We start from the raw sequence: 16,427 nt of genomic DNA on the forward strand, positions 1-16,427 counted from the left end.
GTATTTACACTAACAGGCGCATAACAAAATACTTATTTATCAATAATAATTACTTACAGGTGACGTGACTGAATTAGATTACAATTTCGTATCATCTCTGGTTGCTCATGCTTTCTTCTCGACCCTTCCCAAAAGAACGCTCAAGACACACCCAACGTTACAGGATTTCAACTTTACTCACTTTTTTAAGAATTTACACAGGTATTATATTAGGCTATTATTGTTTTATTATTAAGAAGATAGAATAGCTTTTCGAATCTAATGAAATAACGGTATTTTTTCTATGAAAATCCATTTTGGGACAAACGTTTTCCACGAACTAAATCATAACAAATCACTTTTATTTTGATGTCGATTGCTTCAGCATAATATAATCCAGATTCATATTTTTTCATTGAGATAATAACATTCCAAAAAATCACGGAGAATGGAAAATATTTAGAAGTGGAAAAACGTTTTCTCTTTTTGTATGGACGATTACGTGGTATACTTCCCTCTAAAGTACTTTTTTACCTATAACCTTATAAGTACTTAACGTTATAGTGTTTTTTTTTTTCAGAAAATCACAAATAAACAAGTTAAAAAGTTTACTCCATTATTTTGAGTGGATAGATAAGAATAATAATGAAGGCTGTATCAAGATAAGCCGACAGGTAACAAATTTTCTATTTAAGTACATGATAAACTCGAGAACCCGAAAATAAATAAATCAATAAGTATAGGAATACCATAAATCACGCTGTATTAGAATGCCTAGTTAAAATGAACCTAATCTACCCCGGCACGCGGGAAAATAATATACTTAAAGCTCTTTAACACATTTCAGGTAATGACTTCGAAGCAGTGGTTGACTATCGAAGACTGGTTAGAGTGCACACTTCCACTGTGCAAACTGCAGGTTCGTCATAATAATATGTAGTTTCTAAAGCTTCCTGGCTATTGTTCTATACAAAAATTAGCTTGACTTTTTAAAGGGGTGCTACTGTAAGAAAATGACCACCACTGGAACATTTTAAATGTAGGGAGGTACCACTAATGATAGCTGCACATACAGCAAAGACAACAGAGGGGGTTGCAATGAGCTAAAATATATTTTTTTAATTCTCATGTACTCATACTCTAGGATTTGACGCGTAACTTATCAAAAAGTATTATGGTGCAGGTGCGGCACGAAGGCCGACCCGAGCGCTGTGAAGCAGAGGACGCGCTCCGCATCTGCTTCGCCTCTAGCCGCGTAGGCGGTGACGCACTCATCGACGGAGATTCACAGGTTACAAACTAGTCTTTATCGATTATTAATAGTGCGACATGCAGAATTCCTTGGGCGACGACGTAGAGATGGTAGTCATAGATATGGCAGTGGTTCCAACTCTTGCAAGACTCGGTCGCTGATGTGACTTTGACTAATTTTGTAGTTTTCCACAGTCCGTCTGACTCTTGTTTCTTTATTTCAGGAATCTCTGTCTATGTTCATGATGCCCGAGATGTTGCCAGTTATATTGTCAGTGGAGGCTTTGGAAGATAACGAGGTGTTAAAAGTAGAAAACGTCAGAATGGTTAGCCGAATCCCCGATAAGAAAAACAAATCAAATGTAGAATTGTTAGAAGAACCTAAACCGGTACGTAGGTACATAACTCAGAAAACTTGTGCTAAAAGATACATACGTCTAGCAATTAAATTTAATCGTAGTTATTATACCTTATGCTGGCGTTTAGCATCATCTACCACAATAATAAGTACATATGCTTTATTGTTAAACAAACTGAATATAATTTGGCCCGATGTGCCTGCAAAAAAAATAGGGCCAACAAATTGATGCTAACAGTTTTTTTTATAGTTAATAAAAAAATGTTTTCAGGTCACGGTGTGTTTGATGGACGCCGAGGACTACAGCGCGTTGCCATTGAGCCAGTGGGAAGAAGACAACGTGTTGCGTGAACTAAACAAGTGTCTCCTCGCCTTCCAGCAATCTCCCATGCAAACTCGCGACTCTCAGAGGCATGAGAGGAGGCTGTCGCCAATAGGTTACTTATTATTATATAGATATATATTGCGATTTTCTTAAAGCAAAATTAATTTATTCAAGGAATACAATAGTCAACAATACACTCGTATTACGTCAATAGATAATTATGTCATTCATTACAAATTAAGCTGAAGCTAAACTAAACTAACAAACTACTCAAAGAGGCCCCGCGAGTTGTTCCCGGCGCAAAGGTGCCCATCACACTCGCTGCGTTAACGCGTTGAATTGCGATGGATAGCCTCTTCTTAAAGTATAATTATTATAACTAAAGGTATATGTTAATTTTCCATATATTTGGTCCGATTCAGATAACACTTGCAAATTATAATATGCAATAAATGCAGCCCAGCAAACCACAAAAAATATACAAATAATGTTATCAAACTTATTGTCCTTAGGGGAATCATTCAGTCACACACCGCCCGAGGTAGAAGCGAGCGTATTGATCAAACAGGCGTCGTCGTGCAGCACGCTCAACAGCTACAGCAGCCGCAGCCCCTCGCCACAGCAGCACGACCGTCGCGACTGCGCCAACACGCTCAACCTGAACGATCCAAGTGAGCACCAGCATTTTTAATTGACATCCAAATACTTTTCGCAGCGCAACGTTTCCACTATGTATGGCATAAATGAGCTGTCTGTTTTTACCCACACTACCCACAGTCCCACAGTGCCGGTGTTTTGATGCCACTTTAATCAATATGCATATTTTGTCGTTAGGCGTCGGAATATTGAAGCGGAAGCGTTGGCTGGCACCCGACGGTGCGACGCTGAACAACAGGCGGGGCCGGTTCATCGTGCTGGGCTCGTCGGGCGAGTGCCTGCCCGTGACGCGCGCGCCTGTGCCGGGCTGCGACCAGGAGGACAGCCTCTACTCCAGCTGCACCTCGAGCGACGAGGAATACTACTCTGCCAATAATAGTTTCGACTACGGAAATTATAAATGTAATGCCTTTTTCACTGCGCTATCATTTTGAAAAGTCAGTAGGTCTAGACACGCGCTAGCCTGTTCAGCCAAGTTCTAATAAATGGAACTGGCGACGCAACCGTGTGAAATATTACACGATCCATTTATTTCGAGCTACTTTTGACCCCTTCATAGCTTGAAACCTATTTAACCTACACACATGAAATATGGCACAGTTATTCAAGCGTCTTTAGCTTGTCTAAACTACAAAATTTCATAAACGTAGCTCAAACAGTTGATATTACTTACCTACAGTGGATTATTTATATTTTTTCCAATAAAATAACATCGCGTATGGCATTTGCCTTAGTTAAAGTTGTCTCAATTTTCTTATTTATTAGCCTAATTCCAACCAGTAGGGCTAAGATGGTCGGCTCTTTATCATTTGTCACCATGGCTGTCACGTTCTACCAAGTATGTAAGCGCGAAAGTGACGGGTATCGTGACAATAGATAAAAACCGGCCAAGAGCATGTCAGGCCATGCTCAGAGTAGGGTTCCGTAGTTACTCTTCCATCACAATAAGCTAAACTGAAGCTTAAAGTATAGTAGATTGTTAACCAAGGGTGAACTGTGAATGTACGTCTTTTTACTATGAAGGGGAAACTTTTTGCGATTACTCAAAAATAGCTAAACTGATCATGTCTGCTTTAGTTTCCATTTAATGTCTTTTTTAAGCTATACTTCTACGATTTTTTTCATATTTTATTGACCTATGGTTCAAAAGTTAGAGGGGGGGAACACATTTTTTTTTCTTTCGGAGCGTTTATCTGCGAATATATTCACTTTATCAAAAAATGTTTGCTGAAGACCCCTGTTAGTTTTGAAAGACCTTTCCAACGACACCCCACACTGTAGGGTTAAAGCAAAAAAAAAATCCCCCCCCCCACCCCTTTCACATGTAGGGGAGGTACCCTAAAAAAAATTAAATTTTTAGATTTTATTGTACGACTTTATCGGCTTTATTGATTTATATATCCATGCCCAATATCAGCTTTTTAGCACTAACGACCACGGAGCAAAGCCTCGGACAGACAGACAGACGGACATGGCGAAACTATAAGGGTTCCTAGTTGACTACGGATTTACGGAACCCTAAAAATGGAACCATGCTGCCACCGCAGTTCTTGATTCAGTCTTGTCACATTCAGTACACATACATACTATAAGCTACAATACGCTTAATATGCTTTAAGCTACTCTTTTGCGTCTCGGATCGGACTAATACTAGGTGTATAGGTATAGGTAGGTATACATATTAGAGAGCCAGGAATAAAATTAGGTTTTAATTTCAGATGGGAGCGAAGACGAAGGAAGAGGTGAAAGTGCTCACCCCAACTCATTCCAGTATTCTAAAGAGTTGTCCACCGAGGAGCGTCGGCAGAACTTCGCGGGACAATTAAGGGAGGCGCTGCAACGGGAAGCACAGCCCTCGTGCACCTCGAGTACCGGTGACTGGTCCAGCGACAGTTCCAGTTACGCCGTCGGCATCAGCATCTCCGGCGCCGAACTCAACGACAACGATATAAGGTTCCTAGTGTACCTTCCGTACTGTCCATCATGAGTACCTATATCATAATTCATAATCATACTTATACCTACTGCACGTTAGCTAACGTGCATCCGTGAAACGTACCACTTGTAACGTAACAGACCCACCTAGTTAATAAAATATTAAAACCTCACTAACCGGTACACACAGTATGTTAAATCTTCAATATTGTGAACAACACAGAGTTCACTTTTTTGACGAACTCCCTAAAATATGTTCTTCAATAACATACGTGCAGGCAGGGATCGGAACCGGTTTTTTGCAAAAACATCGTAATAACCATATATTTCGGTTTATTTTATACTCAAAATGTAGGACTCAGTTGTGTTTTTAGATAACGACTTCGTATTATTAGATTGCCCGATTAGGAATGAAATAATTAACAAAGAACGAAAAAATACCGTTTTCGTTCCCATACAAAAAATACCGGTTTCCGATCCCTGCGTGCAGGTATCATCATACTAGTTTCATTATCACTGGATATATTACAAAGAGTAAACTAGTTTTTATCGAGACAAAATCTTTGTGATTTTGATTGCAAATTATAAAACCAACTGTCATTTATTATATCCTATAGTTTATGTACCTGCCTATATACATAGATATAATACTCCTAAAGATGGAACCAGCTGTCACCGTAGCCTCAAACAGACACCCACATTTTTATGTACGATTATCAATGAGTAACCAGACGTGGCCATGTCGATAAAGTCATATCGATAAACCATCTGCATTTTCTACTATTTTTATTTTACTTGAAAGGATTTCAACTACCTAAAATGAACAGATAACTTTTATAATTATAACACAACTTTACATATTCATATAAACTAGTATGATTTTGTGAGTTCGATATTACAATAATCAATGGCGGAAATCCATTGTACACCGGCCAAAACCAACTACAATATGTTTCCCACAATAATTGAGTTATTTAATTATATCATAAAGTTTTCATTATCCATTAGTATTTCAATGATGATAATTTTTAGTAGAGATATCGAAGCTTCAATTAATCGCTATTCCGTTCCGCTACGTAGAGATTATCGATATATAACATTCACATACAGAGGTTGCCCACCACCTAAATGGCTACATGTCTAGTGTAGGTTGCAGCTAGCTCAGAATAGTAGGTGCATTGCTTTATTTTTATAATACATTTTTTTATAGAGTCAAACGTGGAGGTTCCGTGGGATTCGTATTAACGGAAAAGGAAACGAGCAATGGCAATCCCTCACCACGACACTGCGCATTGGGGCGGAAGGAGACCGGGAATAGCTCTAAATGCAGTTTCAGCACGGAGTACACGTCAGTATCTAACCCCAAACCAAAATACCTCTAAAGGCACCTTAATATTAAACTCAAAGAAAAGGGCTCATTATTTGCTCTATATTCAGACAACATAAATACAGTATTCCTCTATGGTATTACCGTGAACCACAATCGTGCTAAAGTATTGTAATGATTACTTATGGTTTTATTAACCGACTTCAATTGCATAGATGGAGGAGGTTTTCTGTATTCGGTTTGGTGTTTTTTTATGTTTGTTCACCGATTATTCCGAGACCTGTGGTGGAGGAATTGAGGGAACTTTGTAAAGGCACGTGTATAGTGAATTGGGTGTTTTCTTAAGCAACTCAAGCATTTCCTCTCAAAAACCACAAATTTGATGGAGTGGACCTGATGATGAAGACTACGGACAATATTTGAACTTCCTTCTTATAATAATAATAATTATTATTATTATTTTTTTATACACTAGCAGCTCTTGGAGCTGATGCGTGTATATCGCAGCTATTGGGTGTATTTTGAATGTACTAAAGAGACTGCGAGGTGAGGAGTAGGTGTGAGGGATGAAGGCAGAGGGTAAAATAATATCCTTTTTAAATATATACGTTACCAACTGATATGTTTGAAGTCGGTGCCAAGTCAAATAGTAGCAATACCCGTAAAAAAATCAGCTTTATGACTAAAACGCACAAATATTATAACCGTGAAAGTAGCTCTATCTCTTTCTTTTACTCTCTCCCTTTATCACCTTTTTACAGCCAAACAACTAAACCAATTAAGGAAAATTTGGCATGAAGGTGAAAATTTTAAGCCCTGTTGACGGCCCTTGAATTTTTATATTGCAAAATCAAGTCCTCTGCATGCGGAATGGAAATTAGCTCTGTCACAATCCCACGCTTGCGTGGTATGGGCAGATTTAAAATAAGTAAGAATTGCTACGGCAATAAACGTATAAGATTTATACTAACGTACTGGCAATCATGGGACGGACTGCATCAAGGTGGTTCGACCATGCGTTTAAAGGCACCTACAGAAAGTATATTAATTGCCGTCGTGTAAGATAAGACAGTAAGGATGCCGTATGTACATACCAACAACAACGTACATACAGCCGCATCCTTATCGAATCGCACCAGAGTCATATACGCTTCAAATTTTGACTTGGCACCAACTTCAAACATATCAGTTGGTAAAAGTATATTCTAAAAAAGATAATATTTTATTTTATCATTTTTGAGTCAGTTTCTTTTTTTAAAGTGGTTATCTTTGCTTGTGTTTCAGGTCTGAACTAGAAGAAGTGTACGAACAATTCAATAATTGGCTGAATGACCCAATTATTGATAACGAAGGTGGTGAACATAAACGTGAAATGGACTCTCGTGATTTAGCCGTCATACGGTAAAAATAAAAAATTGTACTTGTAATTAGGTACCTACACCCACTTGATAATTATGACTGAATTTATTTATAATTAGGTACCTATTGTATAATCACGTATAATTCGACTACGAAACATAAGGGTACCGTAAAATGGGGTGAGTAGGGACGAAATCAAAGTTCAAACCTGGATATAAGTTAATTTTTATATTTGGCAGTGGCACATTGATCATATACAAAAAAAAGTGTTCCGGATGTATAAATTTTAGTTTATCAATGATAAATTGTTCTTTTATTTTATAGTTTCAACGATAAACACATAACAGTAGGCAATCCCAGCTCACCCCGTAAAGATAAAGATATAGTATTATTCAAGTACGCTTATTACAATGCGCTTATGATCGTCAAATAACCCTACACCTCTGACCCGAGAAGATTTAAATCCCCCCTGGGAGGGTATCCCAATATGGACCGGCAAGAAACTCGGCGGGACACATCTTTGCAAAACATTACATCTTATAATTAACATGCATTGAATAAGAAAAAATACAATTTAGATTACTATAGAAATCATGCAATTACATACAGTAGCTACTTTTCATTATAGAATTTGATAAAAAAAAAGTTTCAGAAAACATATCGAATTCTTACAAAGGGAGAAAAAAAAAAGAAAGAAAAATATTTGATGTGCTTCCTTACCTAAGCTATGTCACCTATACAATGATTTTACATATACACATAATACAATGATTTTAATTGCTACTTGTTTTTACAGTTTCTGGTTTGGACCATGCATGTTTGTTTGTCAAATAGTCCTCGACTCTGTAATAAGCCTTTAAAATCAATTACTTTCTTAAGTAATTCTTAAGAGCTGGCAAGGGTAATCTTAAAGCATCGTCAGGTAACTTGTTATAAAAATGAATGCATTGCCCAACGAATGACTTTTGTACTTTGCGTAGTTGGGGTTAGAAGGGATAGCAACGGGGTGAGATGGGATAATTGCTAGGGTTGACACTTTCGGATTATGCCAATAGCTTGACTTGTTAAGAGAATATTTTATTTATGTAACAAAATTCTGTTTTATTTATGCTCCTACATAAAAGGATTTAATGTTTTTTGTAAGTTGTGGCCTTTATTTTTATGTTTTTAGACGCATTTCTTTAAATTACTTTGGTCTATATGGAATTAGTATCCTATCAAAAACATAAACGTGAAATGAATGACAGCCAAGTTTAAATATTAACAATTAGTAACTTTATCGACTTCGCCGACAAGAGTATTGATACTCGTATCTACATAATAAAAATTACATTCGTTCGTCAATGGATATAATATAAAGCCATAGAATCATATCTTAGTATATTTTGAAACCAAAGTACTAACTTATAAATTATACTTACTTGATATGACAACAAGGGTCAAAATAGTAATAAACCTCTGACCTATATCTAGTTTCATATCACCATCAACATTGGTCAAGCATAAAAACTCGTTTAAATATTATTCAACCTACGTCTTCCACTCACTATTTTGTGACCCGCAACAAATAAAAACAACATTGTCTAGATACTGTCAACCAAAGAATTTAAAGAAGAAGGTTAACTACCTACATACTTGGAATAAAATATGCCCCTTTCAAATCTTCGTTTATACGGCTAGCGACATCGAGGCGTAGCAGCGAACTAAAATATCGCGAGTGGGGTGAGGGAAGAAGGTCGGCGATAGTGCGAGGAAGGTCGCGGGGAGGTTAAATGACCGGCCTTTCAAATATTATATGTAAACTCACGAGTTGAATTAAATCTCAGTAATAGCCTGAAATAAATAAAAGGCATATTTAAATATAACATGTTTCTTTAAATTGCAATTTCTTCAACTTCTCAGATACTTCAATATTTTTTTTTTAAATATTTACCATTTTATCATAATGTAACTTTGGACTACTCATGTAAATTGACAACCCTGAACTACAAACACCAATTATCATCATCCCATCCCCCGTCCCCCATTTATAATCCCGGTACACCCCGTTCGTAACACCAACTCTCCCCATTCATGACCCAACTGCCCCCTTTGTCGTCCCAACTCACCCCTCAATACATGCCGACTCACCGCATAAAAATCGTCAAATGCGGTTGAATCGTTTTCTATGTTAAAACCATTATAAATAAGGAAAATATAACTTATGTTTTTCTTTTTTCAATAAGCCTCGTAATCGTAAGTATATAAACGATATCCGAAAAGTTGATGAACACTTACTTTGTCAAAATTCACATAAAATAGTTATTTACGATACAAGTGCGCAAAAAATAGGAAATTCGTACCGAGTGGCGATAAATTAAAACACGACCGAAGGGAGTGTTTTCAATTGACACGAGTTGCGAATTACCTATTCGCACACGTATCGTATAACGTTTTACAGTACATATGACCCTTTACATTTTAGACATAGTTACATAATGTGCTAATTTACGCACTAGTGCGGAAAAGTAGCACCATATGTACTGTAAACGAAGTTAAACTCAAACAAAAATCCGCCGCTTTCGAGAATCAACTTTGACAGTAAATTTGTGTTTCAAAATTGTATGATTTATAAGTTAGTGTTGCCGAAAGACGAAAAAATATGTCTAAAAGTACAATCAAATTACTTTAAGGGCAACCTGAGCCTGAAAATTAAAGTAATAGCTACTGAAAAAAAGGAATTCTGTATTCGTTATATTATATTCCTCTCGCAATGCCCACTCACCCTATTTTACGGTACCTAACTAATTCTAAATGTATGAATGATCCCATCGGCAAGTAAGCATAAATAAAAATTGTATATTCATTAAGGTTCGCGGGGTCGCTGTTGAAGCGGACATTGAGCGAGTCGGTCGCTGGAGGACCGGGCGCGGGCGCGGCAGGCGAAGCGGAGGCGGCTGAGTTGTACCCGCGAGACGGGCGCGACCGCGCCGCGCCTCGCCGCCTTGCGCTTGCTGCGCGGTCGCTCTCTCTCGAGCTGGCACGCCATCGCCACCGACTCGCCGCCCAGTTGGTAAGCCGCTTTCAGAAAGCATTGTGTTCTTAGATGTAAATTCGTCCCTAGTATGATGATCGAGCACCTAAATTCGCATCTTACAAAATCTCAGGATCGAATTCAGAATGAATATATGGTAGGTACAAGTATAATATACCGGGTGTGGCCTGTAACAGGAGCAAAGAATTTAACTGTAGGCTGTACTCCTCAAACTGACCTCAAAGTTTATTCTAAGACGCAATGTATTGCGAATTTTGTTATGTTTAAACCATGACAATCAACGTCAATTACACTAATGACAGCGTACATTGAAAGTAATATTTAATTTGCATGAAAAATAGGAAGACTAGGGAATTAATAATTTTCAAAAATCGCTGAACAAATGTTGGTAAGTGTGAGGAGTACAGCCTACAGTTAAATTTATTGCTCGTGTTACAGGCCACACTCGGTATAGTATAAGCTGTCTTGGGAAAAGGGGTATAGGCATGGTATAGGTAAAAAACTTAAGTAAGTCACCTGTTGTATGTAGTTGTGACGTGTTCGAATAGACAATACATGTTTAAAAGACACAGACAAACAAAACAAATGTCTACTCGTATTCGAACACGTCACAACTACATACAACAGGTGACTTACTTAAGTTTTTTACCTATAACAACGTTTGCCTTGCAAGCTGACTAGTCTAGCGATTTGATCCACCTTTTAGTCACTGGCTTCAAATGGCCTCGCATGTCTGCTTAATATATTACGTATTATGTAGGGGAGGGAGGCCTAAAATGGGTAAGCTAACGGAGAAGGCCTAAAAGTTTTAGTTTTTATTTGATAAAAATGGATGGATGGAACAATGGATTTCATTGACATATTCAGAATGTAAATACTAAATAGCCTAGCCAGCATACATGCCTGCATATACATCTTTGACGCATTTCGAAAATGTGTAACTCACATTCGTTTAAATTATTCTTATCTTTTAGCTTCTCGCCTATCATTTCTTAAGTTTACCTTTACATTGACCCAGTACCTACGTACCACTCGTTTTTGAATTCATTCGATCCACTGTCTGACCAGCATAGTGCTGCACCTGTCAAATGAGGGCCAAAACAAAGCAGGGATAGTATGCTCCTGATGGATGGTAACTATTAATCGTTACCAATAAGTTCCTTTTGCAAAATAGAACGCACTTTTAACTCTACATTCCATAAACAACGATAATTTTGCCTAAATAGTTAATTGGAAGTACCCTTTAGAAATACGATAAAACTTTATAATTAGTCATGTCTTTAAAAAAAATGTGCAAACCGTTTCACAGAATATCAGCACATCGTTAACAATATTTGAAATGTAAAAAATACTTTGACAGACAAAGTATACACATAATTTATTTACAATTAATTATACATAATCGATATATACAGAGGATTACTATTTACTATTACTAGCTGATATCTAAAATAGGCCTGTCTTAGTTTGTAGTGGTTTTTCCAATAAAAATGGTCCAATAATGCACTATACTTTTATTTGGAAATATAGAACAAAACACAGCACATAACTAGGAATTTTAGAGAAAAGAAAAAATAGATTTGCAAAATAACGTCCGCTCGGTATGACTCGCATTCTGATCTCTGGTTGGTGGGGTCGTCCTTGCCCCGCGCGCCCTCATCCCGAGCAGCATTTGGTACTCGTCGGCAACAAGGCCCTTGAGGCATTGTACCAAGGATGCTGGCGGCATTTCCTCATTGTATTGCAATACTGATACGTTGTGCGAGGAAGCCGCCAGTTCTTCAGTCACCAGTTACGTCAACCACGTCCACTTTGTCTTTAATTGCCAAAAATTTACAATGTTTGATATTTTTGCATATGAACCTTTAATTTTTTTACTTTTCAAATATTGTAAAGTGTGCTGATATTTGCTGAAACGGAAAAATACTCGTGCTCGGGCCTGAAATCTGGTCTGATATCTGACCTGATAAAATGTGGATGTAATTGGTACTTAAGTTGCTAACCCATTTCCAATGAATAGGGAGTATTACTGCAATGTTCTTACGCCAGAGAGAGCAGCAACTATCACATCCTTAAACCATGGAGTAACTTATAACAACTTTTGAGAATTGTTTACTATGCTTTGATGCATCCGGTGATGGGCTGCGGAAACATTCCCGCTACCAGTAAGTTTCCATTTGGGAATATTACTAGTAAGTTACCAATGTTACCAGTAACATTCGCAAAAGAATAAGGTTCAGAAGTTATTTTCTTAGTAGGTACCACAAGTTATGTATACGGACTTTAATTGTTGAGCCATTTAGGGTTTACATTACATTGAAAATGTCAAAGCGTTAGTATTGACAACCAAATTAGCTTGAACCTAAATTGAAAAGCTGAATAAATGGGTCAATAATTAAAGTCTATTTTAATGTGTGCCTACGTCAACGCCTGTTTTCTTATGATTTTCAGCAAGGCACCCTGGGTGCTTAGCCAACATGCCAATCGTTTACGCTACGACTACGAAATGCTATCTATCTCTCTGTCGCACTCATATGCGCAAGCGATTGGCATCTTGGTTAGACACCCTAGTGCATAGCCAACATGCCAATCGTTTACACTACGACAATGAAACTCTATCTGTCTCTCTATCGCACTAATATGCGCAAACAATTGGCATCTTGGCTAGGCATCCTGGGTGCGTAGCGAACATGCCAATCGTTTACGCTACGACAACGAAACGCAATTGAAATTCTTACGTGAAATTCATTATACAAACTATAACCGATTGTACTACAAAAAACAATTCATAATAACATTTTAATTGAATAAAATGTTATTCATTTTTTATTCTTTATTTAAAATAAAAATCACATGATTTATTCACATTCATTTTATTCCAAAATAACCAGTGCAAGAACTATTCTTATTCAACACGATTGGAATAAGAATAACATTTGTTTGTATTCTTATTCAAGATATTTTTTGCAAAAGACTTAAGTCCCCGTCCCCGGTCTATGGGAGCGCGGCGGCACCTGATTGGTAATTTTATTTTATAGTTGTCTACAGCGTATCGAAAGAAAATTTTATAGTTGAGTTGGGAGCCCATACATGAAAAGTACGCAATTATAGTTTGGTATGCGAAATCTTAATTCAACCATAACAGTCGAGGGGTGAAAAAAGTTTATTTCATTTTTAACAATTTAATTGATTTTTTTTAAACAGTCATTAACATACATATACACACGTTATTAAACTGATTTTTACGCATATTTTATTTTATTTTGTACAGTCAAGCATTATTTTAATCATTATTTCCAGATAGTATTCTTCCCAGTAACTTTGGATAGATACCTGGTAGTATTGGGAATATTACCGGTAATATTGGGAATTTACTCTATCAGAGAATCCTTGACTGTTTTATGACTGTAAATAATAGCATTGTTATTTATTTAAGTATAGAACACGAAAAAAACGTATACAATTCACATTATTTTTTCAGTTTCTCAATGTTACCACCTGCACTAGATGCATCAAAGCGGTTTGTTTACAGAGGCCTACATCGAAACGCTAAAATCGAAATTTCGTTATCTGGCTTCATTATCGTTCGAATATACAAGAGTGATAGAGAGGCAGATAGCGAAATTTCGATTTTTGTGTTTCATGGTAAGCCCTCAGAATGTGGTAGTGGCGCCCTCTACGCAGATTTATGCGTATCCTATTGCAACATTAATAAATTTTGTTTTTTCTAAATTGTACACAACTACTCGCAATAGGAAGCCCCTCTAACGTTTAGGGTTCCGTAGTCAACTTATAGTTTCGCCATGTCCGTCTGTCTGTCTGTTTGTCAGGCCGAGGCCTTGCTTCGTAATCGTTAGTACTAGAAAGCTGTAATTTGGCATGAATTTACATATATGTACATATAAATCAATCAATCTGATAAATTTGCAAAATAAAATTTTATAAAAAATTGTTAAAAGTCAAATATTAAAAAGTAAGAGGCAATCCTGCTGATTTTCATAATATTTTGCAAATTACTGCAGTTTCCTAAAATATGAAATTTTTCATCAATATTGCTATCTATTTTTTTTTCACAATCGGTTACTTTCTAATTTATATATACTATGACTACTATGACTATGACTATGACCTACATGCAAATTCATGGTCATACGTATATTACTTGAATTACTTTGGTACGTACTGATTATGCAAATTTGCCTTGTGTTATTTGATTTCCTCTAGGGAGAGGCACCATTTCATCCCTTGGTTAACAGTCTACTACTGGTGATTCTGATTCAGGAGACGTGAGCAGGATCAACACTGCGCATTTAATAAATATAAGCAACTGTTTCGTATTAGTGAGATTGACGTTTTCTTTTTTGTCGTGTTAAAAAGAGTTTTATTTATTTACAGTACATATGTTGCTACTTTACCGCACTAGTGCGCAAATTAGCATATTACGTTACTGTGTCAAACATTTAAAGGGCCATATGTACTGTAAAACGTTGTACGATACATGTGCGAATAGATAATTCGCAACTCGTGTCGATTTAAAACACTCCCTTCGGTCGTGTTTTAATTTATCGCCACTCGTTGCGAATTTCCTATTTTTCGCACTTGTATCGTAATGTACTATTACGACATGCAGTGTCACCCAGGGTCACAAGTAGAAATTTCCGTCAAATATCGATACAAGTGTCAAATTGAATATCATCATGATTTCATCAGTCTGGTTACTTTTGAAAACTCGTAGCTCACGCAAGATTGACAATTTTTGACTGTGCAGGGACTAGTCCAGCTCACATGTCATGAATGTATACTAATAGCTCCAGTTTAGCCTATTGTGACAGAAGGGTAACTACGGAACCCTACACTGAGCATGGTCCGATATGCTATTGTCGCTTTTTTATCTATGGTATTTTCAATTTTATGGTTGTGAAATTAGTTTTCGAACTTTTACGTTTCGTAGTTTTAACAAACTTATCAATACTTACAAAAACTCAGGACGGTTCAAATGCATTCTTTGAAATTCACTTTTAATTTCGCAATAAAACAGCGCCTACTCGCGGCGGTACCCATTTTACGCAGCGGCTTACGTGAGCGATGACTCGCGAATGCGACGCGGCGCGGCGGCCCAACGGCATTCGGAGATCGCCCACGTAGGACACTTCCATAGGTATCAAAGGATTGAATTCACCCGCGCCGCTTCGCGTTCGCGAGTTATTCGCTCACGTAAGACACTGCCTTAGGCTCCTCTCCCCTACATACTATATTAAATCAAATACATAGCATGTAGACCTCCCACCTACACCTTGACTCTTTTTTCTCCTGAAAGGACGGGTTATTCCCACTAGTTACCACCAAGTTGTTACCAGTGGTAACTACTGGGATTTTTTTCCCGCCTTTTGCCACTGGTAACTACTGAGAAAAAAAATCCCACTAGTACCACTGGTAACATCTTGGTGGTAACTAGTGGAAATAACCCGAAAGGACAGATAATGCCTTTCTAATCTGATCTAAAATTGAAATGTTTTTGACAGAGACGCAAAATAAAAGAATCTATACCGGAGAAGATAATGCAAAATGTGGAAGCTAGGTGTTTCAATGATGATACAGAAGCAGACAATAGCAAATTGGCGTCTGTTAGTAATTCGACAGAGACGAATTCTACGCAACTGTCGAACCAGAACGTTAGGAAGAAAAAATTAAATTGGATGATAAACATGATAGTCGAAGCGATCGAAGAAACCGTAGAATGTGAGCCGGTGACGATTAAGCTAAAAAAACCTAAGGTCAGGCTTTTTCTACGTCTTTGCTGTCAATAAACGAGTCATCCCTGAACAAGTTGCCTAATTTTAATTAATTCATTTCAGTAACACGATTTTCCTCGCGTAATATCGATCGTCGTTCTGACACAGTACACCTACCACCAGGCTTCGCTTTTGTTACTGCTAATACTTATCCACTGTTTGCATGTGCACCAACACTCGTCCCGCACACTACCTACTTACCTACCGTCAAAAGTAGGTACCTATCTACTTAACAGTTATTAATTAAATGATGTTTGAACTATGTCCTATAAGTCATCCTTCTGTTCTGGTAACATATTTACTACCTAACTTATGTAGTAAAACGATGTTCTCTTTAAAACAATAATCTGTACCTAGCTACTCGAGTGTTCTTTGAGTTATTTTACTATAAGTAACCAACTTTTAACATG

General features: G+C 37.3%; 1 protein-coding gene across 2 annotated transcripts in view; it reads left to right on the plus strand.

Moving 5' to 3' along the window:
- The window catches only part of LOC133520355 (uncharacterized), a 38,766-nt gene that overhangs the window by 13,330 nt on the left and 9,009 nt on the right, over positions 1-16,427 (plus strand). The window contains exons 4-16 of one of the 2 annotated variants that reach the window (XM_061854735.1): positions 60-201; positions 560-653; positions 827-898; positions 1,163-1,270; positions 1,455-1,619; positions 1,860-2,025; positions 2,426-2,584; positions 2,748-2,972; positions 4,289-4,523; positions 5,716-5,853; positions 7,117-7,233; positions 10,042-10,243; positions 15,748-15,999. In XM_061854735.1, the coding sequence (XP_061710719.1) occupies positions 60-201; positions 560-653; positions 827-898; positions 1,163-1,270; positions 1,455-1,619; positions 1,860-2,025; positions 2,426-2,584; positions 2,748-2,972; positions 4,289-4,523; positions 5,716-5,853; positions 7,117-7,233; positions 10,042-10,243; positions 15,748-15,999 (2,075 nt within the window). The remainder of the gene's footprint in view (positions 1-59; positions 202-559; positions 654-826; positions 899-1,162; positions 1,271-1,454; positions 1,620-1,859; positions 2,026-2,425; positions 2,585-2,747; positions 2,973-4,288; positions 4,524-5,715; positions 5,854-7,116; positions 7,234-10,041; positions 10,244-15,747; positions 16,000-16,427) is intronic. The other variant, XM_061854743.1, reaches the window with a different exon arrangement.

This window comes from Cydia pomonella, chromosome 1 (genome assembly GCF_033807575.1).
Source record: "Cydia pomonella isolate Wapato2018A chromosome 1, ilCydPomo1, whole genome shotgun sequence".
Classification (NCBI taxonomy): Eukaryota; Metazoa; Arthropoda; class Insecta; order Lepidoptera; family Tortricidae; genus Cydia; species Cydia pomonella.